Source organism: Rhipicephalus microplus, chromosome 3 (assembly GCF_043290135.1).
Source record: "Rhipicephalus microplus isolate Deutch F79 chromosome 3, USDA_Rmic, whole genome shotgun sequence".
NCBI classification, from domain to species: domain Eukaryota; kingdom Metazoa; phylum Arthropoda; class Arachnida; order Ixodida; family Ixodidae; genus Rhipicephalus; species Rhipicephalus microplus.
This window is the reverse complement of record NC_134702.1, coordinates 65,467,015-65,485,422: the sequence shown is the minus strand read 5'-3', so window position 1 is coordinate 65,485,422 and position 18,408 is coordinate 65,467,015. Positions and strand designations below refer to the sequence as shown.

Below are 18,408 nucleotides of genomic sequence, written 5' to 3'. Positions count from 1 at the left end.
ATTTGTGCTCGTGATCGTCATTGTTATCACCTTGATGGTGACTGATGCGCAGATAAAAAGCGGTACACAAGAAGGAACGCAGATGGTCCTTCTTCTGCCCATGTCTTTCGTGCGTATCAGTCCCACTCAAGATGAATCCCCAACAAGCCCACTAAGTTACGATGGAACCATCCTAAAGATCTATATCACCAGTTATCGCCACCACCACCAATAGCAGTGGTTGATACTTCCACGTGAGGGAATATCAAAACAAAAACTAAGTTGGTAAAAGGCAAATTTATTTGTTTCGAACCTGGGAATGACCATAAAGTTAATTATTTTCGTTTCTGTCTTTCCCCTTCGAAATGAAACCGCACTGATAACAAATGCCGGTTTCCGGTTGTTACGAACTTTCCCTCCACTTACTTATTACTTGCATTACCTATAAATTTTAGGCTGCATCATCTGTAAGACAACAACAAAAATTCGCGTGAACTTACTGTCATTCATACAAGTGGCTCTCTTGGTCGATAGCTTTTGATTGCGGCGTTCAGTGGGACGAATTCTAACCATCATGATTCAACTGTAGCTGAACTTGGCAAAAGTCAGGTATTGGTGAGAGGACTGGATAGATTTGGGTGTCACGGCAATTATGGAGCAAGCACAGACAATACAATGAAAAAGAAAAGCTGACTCATCTACGCAAAGATGACAAAGTAGCTTGACGCCGTTGACCATAAAGGCAGAATTTTTTCTGTTTAGCATCGAATCAAACAATTGAGATTAATTAAGCGGTCTCATATATGCCTTACACTTGTCAAGGTGTCAGTGATATAATTGTAGGAAGATCTAAAACGCAAAGCGACGGGCAGGTGCCACCACCGTTTCGTCTTATCAAAGTGTTAGAAACAGTTGCCCTTTTGAGCATCGCGTTGCAATGTCAGCGCAGGGTGATAAACGCTACGGTCCTTAGAATTACTTGTGCATGTTTTCTCTAGTATACAAACACACATATAAAACATTGACGTGTTATGATGCCTCAGATATGCGAAATAATTGATTTTTTAATTGACACAAGGATAAACGCCGAAACTTGAGCAATATTGGTGGACGCTGCGGATATATGGTTAGCTGATTGGGGTATTGTTTGAGGCCATTTGAAGTATCGTTACAGCGGACAAACAGACAAATGTACAGACAGACAGACAGACAGACAGACAGACCAAATTTTTTTTTGCGTCGAAGTACCCCAAGAAAATCTATCGTCTATAGAACGCCACCCAAGCAATGGTTAACCAGCGAGGCTGATACGTGTGGCCACAGGCGGTTGCAGACGTCGCATACGAAACCGGAGTGCCGCTCGAGATACTCCCGCCGAAAGCGGGCGTTGCATCTGGCCAACGCGTTTCTGCCATTGTCACTTTCAAGCTGCTCTGCCTGCGACGTCGCTTGCACGGCTCGCCGTTGTCACTCGCAATCGGCTCAGAAGTCTGCTGGATCCTCGGTGAGCAATCGCTGCTTGTGGCGGAGCGATTCGCCATCCGGGCCTGTTCTTGTGTCCGGACTGCCGCATCGGACCGGCGAACATGAATTCTCTCACGGATCAGCCGTCAGCACTGTTGTTAGAACGTTGTCTGCTGTTCGCGCCTTCGTCCGATCCATGCCCTCCCCACGTATAATTAAGCTGTAATTTAACACTGCAGTACGGGCTCGGTGGCACGACAGTGCTGCCAATGGCGCACTTGCCATGGGTGCGACGTACAGAGAACGGCGCAAATGGCGGTGCAGCCAGTGGTGACTATTATCGTTCCTCGTAGCGGCCAGATTTTCGATTAGTCTAGGTATAGTCAGTTTTCACTGTGAAAGAAGACTTTTATCCATAACTGCGAATCTGGAACCAAAGTGATATTGTGTTAAGCGCGCTTCGTGCAGACTAGTTCATAAAATGTTGATGAGAATGCACTGGGTTATTTGTTCGAGGGCCGACATGCGCAGTTTAATTCTACCAACCTCATAATTCGCTCACATTCATAAACAACGAAAACAGTCTTAAGTGATTGTGCTCAAATATTGATAAATTTTAAAACGTTTTTCTTGTTGGTCGAATGGTAGTTGAACAAACTCATCGTTGAATGACGTTGGGCTCATCGGTGAGATAAGCTGCCACGCTCTGGAAATGTAAATGTGTTTGCAGACCTTCCAACAATGTTTTGCACAGCCATGTGCCACGGGGACTTACACTTGAATCATTACAGAAGTTAATAGTTCAAGGCGGCCAAAATCTGTATCTACAGAGAGACATTGGGAAGCGATTGCGGGGCACTGCATGACATCATGCCACGACCGTTTGCCCAGCTCGGTAGTACCTATCTTAAAGGTACAATGTCAATATAAAGACAACTGCGTTGGCATTACAATGGCTTATTTACAGTCACACCACACACCGTGGCCAGACGTTCTACTGTTCTAGAGGTATGTGCATGAGTGGTAATTTTATCCCCTTCTTGATATGTTAACGACGGCCGTCTATTTCTCCCTACAAGGCAGCTTTCCTGGACGGCCAAGAAAAGAAAAAAAAAAGAAAGAAAGTAGTGAAAAATGGTGTTGCCTCCCATCCTCGCCACGATTGTTACGTGTAGCATTTCTCGCATTTTGCAATGGCCAGTCTAAACAACATGCCCCCCTCCCCCTCTCCCTCTTTGTGCATGAATTCTTTATGCCCATGTAAGCTGCCCTGTAGTCTTCGCAGTTTGTCTATAGCGTGCACATCCCTATCGAGTCACCCTTCCGAAGCATCGTGCAGCGCAACCAAGTATCCATTTCATTGCAGCCTGGTAACGACATACAGGTGGCCGCTACACCTGAGCGGCAATTTCATCGCTTTACACTCGATCATGGCCAGATGTTCAGCTTTTCCAGAGGTATGCGCTACATGGCTATTCACATTTTCCTATCTTTTCGTGTTTCCGCCAACCGCACCATTTAGCTGCTAGCCGCCGCAACGCTTTCCCTACGAAGCATCGCACAATAGCGCTATAGCTTATTTTATTTTATTTATTTATTTATACTTATACCTACAGCGCCCTCTGGGGCCACATAATGTTGTATAGCGCTACTATTTGACGGCACACACAAGAGATACGCACGCAACAGAGCTCTCCGTTGTGCGTGCATATCTTCTGTGTGCCCCCTTCGAATCATAGCACCATAAAACTCCAGTTGTGCTATATACTTCAGCACGCCAAGCATACAACATTCAGTGCCTTGCCCTTGACTTCAATATGCATTCCACGCAGTACAGCAACAATGCGTACAAAACGGCACCTTTATAGAGCATTCCCTGAAATCGCTTCGCTCATTTTACCGCTGCATCCACTGCATGCTTGGGCAACTGTGCTATTGCAATGTACATCGACGACAATATTATGTGAACCGCGCAATCTGTGCCATTTACTGGTCGGCTGCCTGTTGCGAGGAGCTTTGCCTGTACAACGGCTTGTATACGCGCGTTTCCCGTGATCTAACGCATTACAGAATGTCTCCCCCGCCGAGGGCTCGTGGACAATTACGATCTAGCTGCCAGATGCCGTTGCGGTAGAGATCGCAGTCACTCGTCTGTGCACGTATGGTGCATTGGAAGAGTTAGTGTCTTGCACACAGACCTACAGTATTTGATTACGCCTTTTGCGCATACAACCTGATAACTTTAAATGAATGCACTGGCTGAAGCAATAACCGGATACGAGAACACAATTAGAACGCGCGAGTCTGGCTGTATACACATTTGTCAGCCATTCCGGCGTGCGCTCAAGTGTTCCGTATTGTGACGTGGTCGACTGCTTGATAAACAGTGACAACACATAATCGCATACACCTTACATACAGTGCGCAGCTTTCTTTTTTATATCGAATATATACTTTTTCGTTGCGCAAGTGAAACGAAGGCGCTTTCCAGTTTTCAGAAGAGTATGGCGGAAGCGACGACGCCTGACAAGCTTATTGCAACGTCGGCCTCTGCGTTATTTTGCCGTCCGCGCCTGGCGATCATTTCAGCCTCTCGACCAATCTAACACCGGATCTCGCAGTGGAGGAGTCATTGCCGAATCTGAGGGCTACAACAGCGTTTGTTATCCGACGTTTTAATACGAGAGTATACACTATATCAACAGAAGGAGTAAGGATTTCGACACTTATTGCCGGATAGAACTTTGGAAGTCCGCGGCGTCGCTTGCACTAATGGGCGCGCACTTCTGACTGACGTCATGAGCCAGATCGCCTGCCACCCTGCCTTCGGCGAACATTGCCGAGTGCATTAATGGTAATATTAGGGTGAATGCCTTAACTGTCTCCCTCGCGTCCGTCCACCCGTGCCCTGTAACGGGGCCAGCTGTGGCCTCTACCCCCTGACAATCTGTCAGAACTCACATGATGCACAGCGGGCACACACACACACAAAACAATTAATAAAAGTACATGGCATATGTCAGTCGCATAGTCATAGGCTTTCGCCGAAAACACTTTGGTGTTTACAAAGTGTGTCAGGCGGTGATCGGCTTTCACACTTCGGCCATCTGGGCGGTTCCTCTTCAAGCTTCAAATCTGCATCCGACCATACATAGTTCTTCAATAAACCCACTGACCAAGCTATGGTGGTCCAGTGCTTGCGGTGCCCGATGGCTGACCGAATCCCGGCTGCGGCGGCCGCACTTGGCGAAAGAACACCAGATGGTCAAAATTACTAGAGTGCCCTATACATACTGCGTACCTCATACCATACAATATCGTATCGCTGTTTTTGGGACGTAAAATCCCAAGAGTTATTATTCACCAAACCCACTGGAAACACTTAACGCACCACTATTAATGGGTGTACAGCATGAGAGGCTGCTCCGCGGCACAAGCCAAGAAGGAAGAGCCTGCCGTCACAAAGACTATTTTACGGATGTGCATTAGTGCTCCATATTGGGCTCTTATTAACCTTTGTGTTACGTTAGACGCGTACCCATGGAAATGGTTGGGCTGGTGCGTGCCATGTTTCGTGACCTCATTAATTCACGTCGCGATATACAAAAGCAAGAGAACATCGACTTAACAATCCAAGATGGCAGCGCCCACATATGTTACTAATTTATAGCTGCTCGATACCCCTATATCCTACGTTTTGCCGAAGAAAATCGGTGGACACACATACACATATGTCACTTTCTACATTTTCTTTCTTTCGCATCTGCTTGCAGGCTGCTGACGCAGACAATCACGAACACTTGTTGCGCGAGTTCGAAGAAGTGACGCAGATCCGGCTTGGTTCCGTCGGTGAACGCAAGGAGCATGAGTTCGAAGAAGCGATGCAGAATCGGCTCGATTCCAATCAATCGCCATCGAATACTGAGGAGAAAAAGGAGCCTGACTGCAAGAGTGATCCGGTAATACTGAAAGTCCTCAATATGTGGAGCCAACAAGTAGAAAATGCGTAATTAGAAAATGCGGTATCAGGGATCTTGGTTTTAGAAAAAAAGGAGGAAAGGCGCGCGCCGCACGGCCCCGCTGAGGAACTGGGGTACAACACTGAAACGAAGCAACCAGGTTATACTGAATAATTATACTTTGTGAACTCTAGTGGGCATCGTTAACTTCACTACTCTAGAGGGATTAGTACAAGATTCGTCGGGAAGCCTCCCGCGTGCTCAGAGGCAGCTGTTCTGTGAGTTGTCACGTGATCAGAGAGTGTGACGGCGAGCTTTTGATGGGGCGGAGCCTACGTGCTGCGAACTCACTACAAGCGCCCAAGCATGTCGACGGCGCGAGGCGCTCTTTGAGAACATGGAGTAGGTCTACGGTTTGGTAACAAAGTGACCGATGGTGACTACTTAGAAGAGTTGCTTGTTGTGCAAGTTGGTACATACTTAGTGAACTTCGAAAGCCACAAAATGCTGAACTGTGTTTCTACTGCTCTGCCTTGTCTAATTTCGACATTTTGTGGCTTTTGTAGTTCACTAAGCATGGTGACTATGTCCGTCATCAACAGAAAACGGGTTCCACACGGAACCAATTGAAGACTGTGCTCATCGTACCTGTGTATCTTTACGCTAGGTGGCCACACTTTTACATGCTGAGCCATTTGTGTCTTGACACTGATGCGGTGAAGCCACCTTCGAGTTATCGTTTTTTTTTTTTTACATTCTTATATAGTGATTGAACAGAAAGCATGGCACCGCTTTATTCAACAACAACAAAAAAACTTTACAAATTGATGAAGGATGTTTTTGGTGATATTGACACGTTTATTATTAATTTGCGTTTTCATGTCCACGCGGAGATTTTTCTGGGGAGACTTGTTTGCACCAAAGGGGGAGAGTGGGCGCACCCTGGTCATTTGCCCCTCCCCTTTTCCCTAATGGAATACACAGCATGCGCCTATGGTATAAACAGACTGCAGGTATGTCAACTCCCACATGTTTCTTTGTGGCTGCTTACAGGTGTGCGACACAGAAAGTGCCTTTGAATACGTCTTCGAGAAGACAGAGGAAGAGTTGACCAAAGAGAAATCACTCCTACAGCCAGCCATCTGCAAACAGCGAGAATAATATGGCCGACACGATGGTTACACTGGTACAGAATATCACGGGAACGTGACGTCGAGGAAGAAGAGGAATGAATCGCCATCTTATCCGGACAGCAGGCCGCCGGCAAAAAAAAAAAAGGAAGACGTTTTAGTTCCGATCGAAAGGCACCGACAGGACGAACACACCGCGAAATGCAGTGTTAACATTATTTTTAATTAGGCACTTTCGTTCATAAATTGCTCGCCCTGCGTCACTATTTCAAGATTTCCGAAAGGTGGTGTTCTGCATGTGTAACGTACACCCAAGATCTTCTTCCTTCGATTTCCTTACATGGGGCCATGAAGGAAGAGGTGTTGAATGCGTAATTCTATCAGCCATTTACAGTCATTTTAATTGTTCTTTTGCATTCCTTTACGTGTAGGCGTTGAGTATCACCATGCTGTTTTCACTTGTATCTGGGATTTTATGTATCAAAACCACGATATGAGTCACGTTGGAGGGCTCCGGCAATTTCTACCATTTGATGTTTTTTTTTTAACGTCCACTCACATCGCACAGTACATATAGCGTTTCGCCTCCCTCAAAACGTGACCGTCACCGCCGGGATGGAGCCCGCTAACTTTGGATCAGCAGACGAGCCCCATCATGTACATCCGAGATGGACTGAAGATTGTTTTAATAATAATGAAATAAAAACTTTCTTCGCCGCAAGCACAGCCGCACGCTTTACGAAAGTATACTCTCGCTCTCAATGACGACCAACTATTCGTATTGCCATATATTCGTATTATCCATAGTCGTATTATGCGGTGGCTGTGATTGTGAAAAATGCAGCGCTGTAATGCGTAAAGATGAAACTTTTCATTCGACATGCTTCGCTGGCGAAGCAAGTATATAAAATTCACTGTGTGTGCAAGCAACATCGGCGTTTCAAGTAGGTGGCGCTAACACTGCATCGATAGCGGCCGGCACTGACAAAGGTAATTGACAAACCCATAGCCAAGAGTTTCCACCCCTCCTTTCAGGGGAGGAGGGGCACTTGTTGAATGCCTTGAAAACACCCATTTATATTGTCCTATAGCGGGGTAAAACACTCCCCTCCTACGAATTGGGAAGGGGCTAGGGCACCCCCCTCCCCCACTGGACTTGGTAATCGATAATCAAACGAGTGAGTTAAACACCACAGAAATCGCACGTGGGATGTCCTACGTTTCCGGATTCATCACCAGTGCTTCCGCAAGTTCCGGAATAGATTCATGAACTCGCGTAGGGCGCGCAATCTTGTCAGAACATTCAAAAAGTATCACGAATGTTGTCGTGCATTACAGCGGGTTCTGTTCCGAGTGGCGGTCGAATGATAATCGCGGCGGCTTTACATACGAAAGCGCGATATGATTGTCCGGCACGCTGTTTTGAAGGGCTCTGGATATAATTTCGACCCCTTCAGGTTTATTGGAAAACCTCCGACACCAAAATTTCCAAGACAAGATGCTTCTGTTGTTAGTCCTGCATATGCGAGTACTTCCGACCAGTCATTAGCGATGACCATTGCTTAAGCACACATTAATTTGGTTTTAAACTAAGTGTAAGTGGTCTGCTGAGTTAGCAGCACCTAATCACCATAGCGTGATGCCGACAAAGCCCACACTGTGACGTCAATCAGTCAATAATGACGCCACAAACGAGTTCTCGGGGCTATTTATCCTAGCTCCTCTCACCCTGTTGTAAAGCTACTATCAGGATGGATTTTCATTCATTTTCATTGCTTTACGTGACCTCTATACTATTTTACAAAAATTACGAAAGCCAGTTCCGCACGACTATAGTTATAGCGCAAGAACAAAACGACGACACAGAGACAAGAAGGACACGAGCACGTCCTTCTTGTCTCTGTGTCGTCGTTTTGTTCTCGCGCTATAACTATAATCATGCCATACCAACTAGCCCAAGCTGCCACACTTCTAAGTTACATTTCCAGTTCCGCAACCACGAAATTGCAGAAACGGGAGAGCTGGCAAGCAGGTGCTGCCACCTGCAGCTAACGCTGATTGAGTTTTTGATTCATACTTTTTTCATCTTATCTCTTTTTGTGCCCATTCTTCTTTGTGTCTTCATCGCTCTCTATATTACCTTCTCACCTCCTTTACCTTCTCACATCCCTCCTCAATCACACTTCTTTCCGCCCCCTTGCATGTTGTACTATACTGTACACGGCCATGCTATTGTTTGGTTTGTTTCTCGCATTGTATCCTCCTCACTGTAACTTACCTTTCTCACGCTCTGGCTATAGCATTATTCATGGCTATACCATGTTTGGCGCTGATTGGTACATGTATTCATGGTCTGTGTTGCATGCATAAGCTATACTATACAAGGCTGGCGGCTCTTCAGCCACTCATGGTCCTTGCGCCACAAAACTCCAGTAACCATCATCATACACTAAACAAAGCTATGCCATTCTCTACCCTTTTATCTTCACCTCTCCTTCCTCCTCGCCTTTAAATCACTCCTTCTCACCCTCCCCTTTTTTTCCCACCCCCTTGTTAAACTACACATTGCATGACGCTACGGTCGAGCAGCCTGGCACTGCCTATATGGCACTTAAACTACACACGTTGTTCAAAGGATGCATACCCACTTTATTTTCCTCGCATTTTCGCAATTTAGGTTCCCGTGTCGCCGTACCTTCTTCTGTCCTCGTTTTCTCTGTGCGGTCAAGATGTCGAACAGTGAGCACCAGCTATATAGCCAAACTCAAGTTCTCCTGGCGCTGACGAACGGACGTAGCTTCCTGTACCCTTGTCACCCCCATCGTAGCTTTCTGTGCACTGGCTGGCCCAAAAGGCGACACAATTAAAGCGGTTAAAGCATGCGATTGATATCTGTGACTGCGCTTGTCCTCGACATACTCTAAAGAATAACCTTGCGGCAGTATATTCACGACGCACTAAAACCCTTCAGTAGAGAAGTCGCGCGATCGAGAGTAGACGCAAGCACATTTCTTGCGCATGCGTACCAGGTACTCGAAGTCGTCCTCGAACCGAGGTGGCATCCCCTGCCATACCATGAGGCAGCGTCGCTGTGGGGCTGCGACCACGCACGGCCCCTGGTGGGAGTCCAGCGAGCGGCCGAAGAAGAAGCGGCGCCGGTTAAACAGGACCCCGGCGAGCACGGCCTCTGGCGGGAACACCAAGTCGTCATGGACGGACGGCGCCCATCCCCGAGTGCTCGCCACGTCCGATTCATGGGTGGGGCTGCCAGCGCTGCTGTTCGCGGACTTGTCAGACTCCAATTTTGCCCGGGCTGTGCGTGCGTGCAAGGCAACAGAGGGCGCGTTCACGTTTAATAAAGGACAGGTAGTCTGGCGCATCTGTTGTTGCATGGCTTCTTCTAGCTCAAAAAAAAAAAAGTCTCGAACAAAAACCTGGAAAAAGTCTGGAATGCGTAATGACAGACTTAGTACGTGACAATATTCGGATTTTTGAAAGAAATATACTTTCTTAGTGCGCAAGGAGCTTTTCAGAAGGAAGACAGATGACATTTTCTTTCAAAAGTGCGATCTATCCTTCTCTCTGAAAAACGGCCTAGCTGCGCGCTAAGAAAGTATATTTCTTTCAGAAATGCAAAACCAACCATCCCAAGTATAGCCACTCTTTTGCAGTATTATTCAGATATACAACTCAGGCATGCGTAATGTGGTATACTTAATATGTAATAATATTCAAGTTGCGTTCCGTCGTGCTGATTCTTCTTGCTCTCCCAAAATAGAGTACCTGGTACTCTGAATCGTTTCGCACTTTTTCTAAACACAATTTTCCGTACGTGTAATATGTAACGTTATTTCAGTGTACGTAAGGGCGTTTAGTTAATTACAGGGTAACCGGACGTTGCAGGTGACGGCATCTAGAGAAGCTTTGTCTTAATCACAGTGTGTCGGTGTATGGGTTTCACATGAACTCTTGTCGAAAATAAATAAGAAAGGCAGTGACTTCAGGTAGTTTTTTGCAGTAGCCTCCATGATCACCTCGGGCCGTTGATGCTGCCGTGGAGGCGACGTTTGTACTCGCAAATATAATATAGTTGAGCTCTGCACTATGAGACGGCCAGACCAAGCAAGCCATTAGCATTTGGTCCCCCGGTAAACAGGTAATCCGCAAACAGTCAGCTACTTGCGGACGAACAAAGGCATACTTCATAGGCCAGGCCGCTTTAGACAACAGAACGCGAAAAATTTGCGATCTCTAAAATACACGTGAGGGCGTTTACCTAGGCTAGTTGGCGTTGACTGAAAGCTTCCATATATTGCTTGCGACCGTGCACAAGGGCACAAAAGAGATAGGACGACCGCCACACTTCAATTGATTTCTAATCAACATGTAATACAGCATATAGGTATTTCACTGGGCACACACAGGTGCCACGTCACAGGCAAGGTGTTTTCAAAGTAAATTTAACCACCGCCTATCTTTTGCCGCCAGAACACACGTGGTTTTTGGTTGCGCAGGTAGCCCACTCTTTTTTTTTTTTTCGATAAAGCGATGGATGGAAGGCTGGTACATGCCGTGACATGCGCCATCCACCCTGTGAATTTCGAGAGCCCCTGCTATGCACCTTTATCGCTGTTGTCTAAATTACAGCTCGATACGTAAGCACATTCTTGGAACGTTTCACTGCGTATACAGAAAACTAAAACTTCATACGGACACCTGTTCACCTGTTACCAAGTTGATTGATTGATTTGTGGGGTTTAACGTCCCAAAACCACCATATGATTATGAGAGACGCCGTAGTGGAGGGCTCCGGAAATTTTGACCACCTGGGGTTCTTTAACGTGCACCAAAATCTGAGCACACGGGCGTACGACATTTCCGCCTCCATCGGAAATGCAGCCGCCGCAGCCGGGATTTGAACCCGTGACCTGCGGGTCAGCAGCCGAGTATCTTAGCCACTAGACCACCGCGGCGGGGCACCCATTACCAAGTTCCTGCATTCGATGATTACATGCGCTGGAAGCGTCGGGAAGTTTCCCACGCAGCAGACGCTACGTTTCAGGTACCACCAATAGTATGTGTTCAGAAAAAAAAAAAGGGTACGGGGGGCTTACGATTTAGAACACTATATGTACTCTACACTAAAGCAGAGCGCTGAGCAGTTACTATAACATTTATGCTTCAGAGTAATTTAAGTTTGCCAATAGGCGAGTTATAGAACATTCCTAAACGAAACTACATATATCGAGAGGCTGGCGCAAATCATCGATAACGTTTAGACATATCAGTTTAGAAAAAAAAAAGTGGTTAACGATTTGTAGTACCTGGTACTCTACTATGGGAGCGCATAAGGCTGTCCCGTGAGCCAACAAAACACACGGCAATCACATGTTTTACTGATTGTTCACACAAAAGTTGGTTCACACTGACCTCGAAGCTGGATGCATGGTCTGTGCGTGGGCTTTTGTGCAAGTTGATTGCATTTTATGTCTCCTACCTTTCTCGCTTAATCAATAGAGTTAAGGTTCAGTCTCTTTGGCTGCGCTTCCTGTTCCCTGGAACCCATTAGGTCGAACTGAACACTGATTAACTCGCATCGCGTGGTCTGCTAAAGGGTCATTTCTCCGCATAATGTGACACTAAAATATAGACTAAACCAAATTCGTTGTTGTGTTCTGATATTGTTTCCAGTTCCCTCAAACGCAATGTAGTCTGACCACTTCACCATGCATGTAGTAATTAGAGTCAAATCGAAGTAATTGTACACTTATCGGATTTACGGGCAGCCGTATATAAGTTACCTGATACATTTGCGGAATTCCGGTAGTATGCACCCCAGCACATCCTCATTCTTCGGTGAGCTTACTCTTTGTGACTAAGCTTCACTTGTTAGTAATTTGACCAGACACAAGTATTCTTTCACGCAAGGCTGTTGATCTAGTAGCTGGTTGCCAGTACTGTTTTTCGTAACCGCGGGCTATAGATGACCATAAAAGGACACGCAATTCCAGGGGCGTACAGAATTTTTTTTTTACTGGGTTGAGGGGGTGGGAGGAGGGGTAGGGCGTTCAACCATCTTCACATATGTTCGTTCGTGCGTGCGTTTTTATTTAAATATTTAAATAAAATATTTAAATTTGTTTGACCCCCCCTCCCCACACACACACAGCTTTTGGGTTCCCCCCTGCTCCATTCATTCCAGACGCGTTCAGTCGAGGGACCGAGCTACAATAGAGCCGCGCGCCAAACGCTCGCCAAACACACGCTTTGCCTGACTTTGCCTAGATGGCAGCACCTACAACAAAAAACTTGCCTTGGTGAGTAGGTTGCAAGCCCTTACAGCTGCAGATCGATACAAAAAACAAAAAAAAAACAATCAGTCCCCTCTAGCGGCCTCGGCGATAACTGCACGAGCCACAAGCAGGACGCGCAGCGAATACCAAGCTCGCCACGTGGAGGCCGAAGGTTGCGACCGGTTTGAAAACTTGCAACCGCGTTGCCGTCTCCGGCGTGGTCTAGTGGCTAGGATATCTGGCTTTCACCCAGAAGGCCCGGGTTCGATTCCCGGCGTCGGAAAAGCTTTGGTCTCATGGTGTAATGGTTAGCACTCTGGACTCTGAATCCAGCGATCCGAGTTCAAATCTCGGTGAGACCTGCTTTTTTTTTCTTTTTTAACACATTTTCTTATTTCTTACTGTATGTTTTTTTTTAGAATTATTCTTCCAGAGTTGCTTTTTTTTTTAATTCCTTAAATCCGGCTTCATCATTGCGGCATACTTGAGGGTTGTCTTGCTTTTTTTTTTCGTGATTACTCATGTACATTTTTAATTAAATACCTCTCTTTGTTTTCTTTCAATCTTTATGTTTGCTGTTTTCACTATGAGGTTAATGCACTGCCCCCAACTTGTTTGATAACATGTTGAATGCTTGTTCTTTTTTTGTTCATTTCCACCGCGTCTATTAAACGACTTTTTTTTTTTTTACTGTTAAAATACCATGTTACCATTACTGTTTGTTATAGTAACTCTTGCCGACATGCACAAGAGGCCCCATTTATTGTCACACATACCATGTAATTATCCCCCTTTATTAGCCTGTTTGAACTAGTTCCGTTTCTGAATAGCCGCATTTAAAACAACCACTGGTTTTCTTTCATTTTCGTTTTTTTTAGAGAAGGGTAAAAAAGTACTTTTCCTTCATACTGTTTTTTATAGCCTTCTTATGCTGCATTCTGGTGCAGTTATTCAGTATTCTTTGCTTTCTTTTTTTTTTTTAGGTGTGTCGAAAGGGTCTTATGTCACCTACATTTCAAATGGCACGCAATATTGTGAAATCGGCAAGAACACATATCACATTGCAGCAAACAAGCCAACGCTCTAAAAAAAGAGCAAGTATAAAAGGTGTATTTTTGTCCCACAACAATAATCGTCATCTATATATTGCGTTCCATCCTTGCGCTATCTCCCCCCCCCCCCCCCGCCCGGTACATTCCGGTCACGATCGACATGCCCATTATCAGGGTTACATTTCATTCTCGATAGGAAAGTGGCCAGCGCCGAGTTTTCAAGAAAGGGAACCGCACGCAAGCCTGACGACGATTATTGTTGTGGGACAAAAAGACACCCCTTTTTACTCGATATTTTTCAAAGTGAAGTTCCTCTTTTCATTGTATGGTCTCGCTGAGTACTCCAACAATTCACCCGCAGTGAAAGAAACCACGGGAATCGGTCCGTGCTGTGTCAGGAGTCGTCGTTATACTCGGTGACGTGTCAAGCCAAGGGACAGTAACTCCAAGGAAAGCAAGTGCAGGCTGTGGTTATTTGTAGCATTTAATGGAAGTGTAGTTGTAGAGCGACAAAAGTTATAATTGTGACTGAAAGAGCATAAGTGCCACCGCGCTTAAGGTGAAATGTTGGGCAAGCTGGTACGGGGGATGGAGCGCGTGATATGGGGTCCTGATGATAACCAATAATGATTGGTTATCATCTGTGACTACGTGTAATGTGCGTCGCATTGTTCTGTTTTGTTTCTTTCGCCCTGTTGCGGCGGTCAACTGGCTCAGGTACTCGGCTGCTGACCCGCAGGTCACGAGATCAAATCCCGGCTGTGGCTGCTGCAATTTCTATAGAGGTGAAAATGCTGTAGGTTCGTGTGCTCACATCTGGGTACACGTTAACGAACCCCACGTCATCAAAATTTCTAGAGCCCTCCACCACGGCGCCTCTCAGAATTATATGGTGGTTTTGGGACGTTAAGCCCCACATATAAATCAATCTATGCTTTGTTTATTTCGTTTTTTTTTTTTGTGCCACTGCACGCGTTTTTTGTTACTATGCTACAAGCATGGTGGCACACAACACAGGTAACGAGGAGTTACTCCCACTCCAACCATAAAAAGCTGCAATAAACGCCCAATATGTTTTCCTTAATCGCACCATATTAATAGGGTTGTGTGCTAAAAAAAAGGCATAGGTTGGTTCTCATTCTGTTCAGCATAAACCATCAATGTTTCAGTTAGACGCCTCACACACACAAAAAAAGACAATTGTTCTTACCGTGTGCCTGGTACGCATAAAACGTAACATTATAGGACGTTTTATCCACTGTGTCCGCTGATAAGTACTTAAATCATACTCCTTAATAAGTTTATTATACACCACACACACGTAAACTGAAAGCATATATATAGGCAGTTACCGTATTTCCTCGATTCGCCAATGAGCACCAGAAACAGAAAAAAAAAGCAGGTCTCACCGAGATTTGAACTCGGATCGCTGGATTCAGAGTCCAGAGTGCTAACCATTACACCATGAGACCGAAACTTTTCCGACGCCGGGAATCGAACCCGGGCCTTCTGGGTGAAAGCCAGATATCCTAGCCACTAGACCACGCCGGAGACGGTGGCGGGGAAGCGAGCTTTCGAACAGGCTGCTATCTTTAGCCTCCGCGGGGAGTTTAGTGCATTACCAAGAACAGTTTTATCGTGACAAAAAAGAAAGAAAGAAAAAAAGAAAGGAAGAAAGAAGGAAAGGAAGGAAGGCTGTGCGCTTGTTATTTCTGAAGGGCCAAACAATATCTTCTTTCAATTTTGTAGAAATATTCGACGAACACCACACCGCCTCCTTAAGAAACCGAATTTTGCCATTGTTCCTTCCGAAACACAAGCCGCTCGATATTCAACAGATTCCCACCACCTATTCCGTCTCTTCTTTCGCTTACATTTCCCACAGAACGAGTATTTATTTATTTATTTATTTATTTATTTATTTATTTATTTATTTATTTATTTATTTATTTATTTATTTATTTATTACTTGTCTATAGAGGCAATATTGAAAAATACGGGCACTGTTTTTAGACCATAGTCAATTAAACAAAAGAGAGAATAACCGGAAGACAATATCAGAAACGAGCAATAGCAGTCCAACACATTCGTTTTCAATCTAAACAGTCAAACGCACTTATCTCATAACAGGATTGATGCCATTGGTATAAGCTCACAATCGTCGATCAAGAGTTCGCGGCACCTTTTAGAGAGCCGCCGCAAACGAGTCGCACAGATGCGCATCGATTGAAAGCTCGAACCAAATGTCCTCACCGAATACGCTCATGCTCTGAGCTCACCTGTAGGACCAAATAATGCGAGCGGAATGGCGGAGGAAGTGGCTTCGCGGAAAATTTAACCAGCCGAGGCTGGCTGTTGGAGGTGATACCAATAGAAACTATGAAGCGTGGAAACTTGGGCAAGTTGGTAGAACATAACTGAATGCGGGAACAGCGCAACCTATAAGTAGTTACTTCGTAACTACGGAAGCGAAAAAAACAGACAGAAAAGAGCGCTGACTTTCAACAAAGATTTAATATCAAAGTGATGTACGTATACAGGCGAAAAAAGGGGAAAAATTGGGCATGCGTGGAAGGGTGCAGGAACAACCACTGCGATACAATGTCAGCAAAAATCTTGTCTCTTGTTGAATAAGCTGAAAACAAATACATCTGTAGCTTAGAAAAGATTGAGATACGCTTGCCTAATTTATTTTATGGTTCCGTGGTATTGCTCCTCGTCATAGAGGAAAGAAAAAAAAGTAATTACGAGGAAGTGCCAGCGTCCTATGAAGCCTCGTTAAAATACATTATTTTTACTGACAGATGTATGTAGGCTCTTGCTGATGCCATGAATATCTGTGACGTCACTGGGATCTGATGTGGGAACCTCAAATGGCGTCGCCACATGTACATGATTTCCCCCCCGTTTCCTACTTTACCGAACTTTTTCTGGTGACAAGAGCGATGCTTCCGATATCTAGCATTGCCCGCCATTTAGCAACTACCGAAGTACCGTTACCCGAAAGCTTTCTCGGGGAGAGAGGGGGCGTCAAACGTACTTTATGTATGTTCTTGCGTGCGTTTTTATGTGTACACAAGCCATATTGTTGTGTATGTATACGCAAGCTATGTAAAAAAAAAATGAATCCCCCCTCCACCCTGGCGACGCCAGTGCCAGCCAATGCTAGCCAACATTAGCAGAGACTATCCAGCGCGGAATAGATTTTAGCACTACTGGCTGCGTACGAGTAACTACAGTAAGTTTCTGGTAGGTTACTAGAACGCGAAGAGTGAGATTATGAGCCTAAAAGATCACAACGTTGGCCAAATAACGAATCCACCCTTCTTTTTCAGTGCATGTCGTACCTCGTTGTTGACGTGTCTTTTCCAGCGCGTACCTCTGGTACTCGATGACGATCAACACAATGACGGCGAGTATGATGGGGGCCGCGCACATTCCAGCGCTCACATTGCAAGCCGTGTTCACCCTCAGGTTCCTGCACGAGAGTGGAATATGAAATTAGAATCTTGCATTGTCCTCTACGAAAGGTAAGTGATCAATCGATCAACCAATCAACACGCTTTAATAGGCCCCTCACCAGGTCGAATCGGAATGGCTGGTACAGTACAGTACATTATCGGGAGAGCTTCGTCACAAGAGCTGACCCAATTTCTTTATTGGGTCTGTTCGATTCGCCTGCACTACGTGAACCAGTTCACGAGGTGCTGCACCTTTCCATTCGTTTCGGCGATGCAGCATTGACGACCTCTGAACCGTGCCACTCGTTTCGAAAGGTGCAGAAGAGGTACAGCACTGGTTCACAATTCTCCTGCACCTCGTATACGCTGACGGTGCCGGCTTGGTGCAGCCGCGCGTGCAGCTGGGCAGATGACGCAGCACTTAGGCGTAGGTGGCTTAGGCGCCGCACCCGCCTCTACAAACGCGGCTTGTTTTGCCAACATGTTTGGGCCTCATAAACTGTCCGTATGTGCGATTCGCCATTAGTGAGTGTTTGCTGAACGGTGTAAATTCAGCGAAAAGAAACAAGCCCTGCACCTTGTCGGCACACCGTCGTTCGTTTCGGGTGTCGTGCTGTGCCTGCACCGCTGAACCCACGCTGCACAATTTCCGAACTTCGCGCGCACAGCCGTGAACCGGTTCCGACTGGTGCAGGTGAATCGAACGCACCTATAGTTGTAGAGGAGTCAGGAACAAACTGGAATTTTGTTGTATTCTTGCTGCCAGAAGAAGAGCTTAACTGCCAACATGAATAGTATTTTTTTTGTTGCCTCAATGGTAAAGTCCGAAGGCATTAACCCATCCCTGCTAATGATATCTGGGGTTTTACGTCCCAAAACCACGACATGAGTATGGGAGACGCGGAGGGCTCCAGGAATTTCGACAATTTGGGGCTCTTTGACGTGCACCACATCGCACAGTACTGGCATCGCACAGTACACGAGCATGTACCATTTCGTCTGCATCAAAATGTGACGGCAGGAATCGAACCTGCGACCTTTGAGTCAGCCACCAAGCGCCATAGCCACTG

The 18,408-nt window shown here is 45.9% G+C and overlaps 2 protein-coding genes and 4 non-coding genes across 6 annotated transcripts in view; 3 read left to right on the top strand and 3 right to left on the bottom strand.

The window, feature by feature from the left end:
• Window positions 1-17,349, bottom strand: part of LOC119174193 (uncharacterized) — an 82,622-nt gene extending 65,273 nt beyond the window's left edge. The window contains exons 1-2 of the mRNA XM_075889685.1: window positions 17,225-17,349; window positions 9,559-9,845 (exon numbers count right to left, since the gene is read on the bottom strand). Coding sequence (XP_075745800.1) covers window positions 9,559-9,845; window positions 17,225-17,315 — 378 coding nt within the window. The 5' untranslated portion in view covers window positions 17,316-17,349. The remainder of the gene's footprint in view (window positions 1-9,558; window positions 9,846-17,224) is intronic.
• On the top strand, window positions 2,782-7,209 carry LOC119182665 (uncharacterized). Its single transcript, XM_075888323.1, has 3 exons — window positions 2,782-2,900; window positions 5,217-5,402; window positions 6,456-7,209. The coding sequence occupies exons 1-3, from the start codon at window positions 2,874-2,876 to the stop codon at window positions 6,561-6,563; spliced, it is 321 nt and encodes a 106-aa protein (XP_075744438.1). The 5' UTR covers window positions 2,782-2,873; the 3' UTR covers window positions 6,564-7,209.
• On the top strand, window positions 13,037-13,108 carry TRNAE-UUC (transfer RNA glutamic acid (anticodon UUC)). Its single transcript has one exon. It is a non-coding gene; the product is annotated as a tRNA-Glu (tRNA).
• Window positions 13,116-13,187, top strand: TRNAQ-CUG (transfer RNA glutamine (anticodon CUG)). The gene has a single exon. It is a non-coding gene; the product is annotated as a tRNA-Gln (tRNA).
• On the bottom strand, window positions 15,278-15,349 carry TRNAQ-CUG (transfer RNA glutamine (anticodon CUG)). The gene has a single exon. It is a non-coding gene; the product is annotated as a tRNA-Gln (tRNA).
• TRNAE-UUC (transfer RNA glutamic acid (anticodon UUC)) lies at window positions 15,357-15,428 on the bottom strand. Its single transcript has one exon. It is a non-coding gene; the product is annotated as a tRNA-Glu (tRNA).
• Window positions 17,350-18,408: the final 1,059 nt, after the last annotated feature.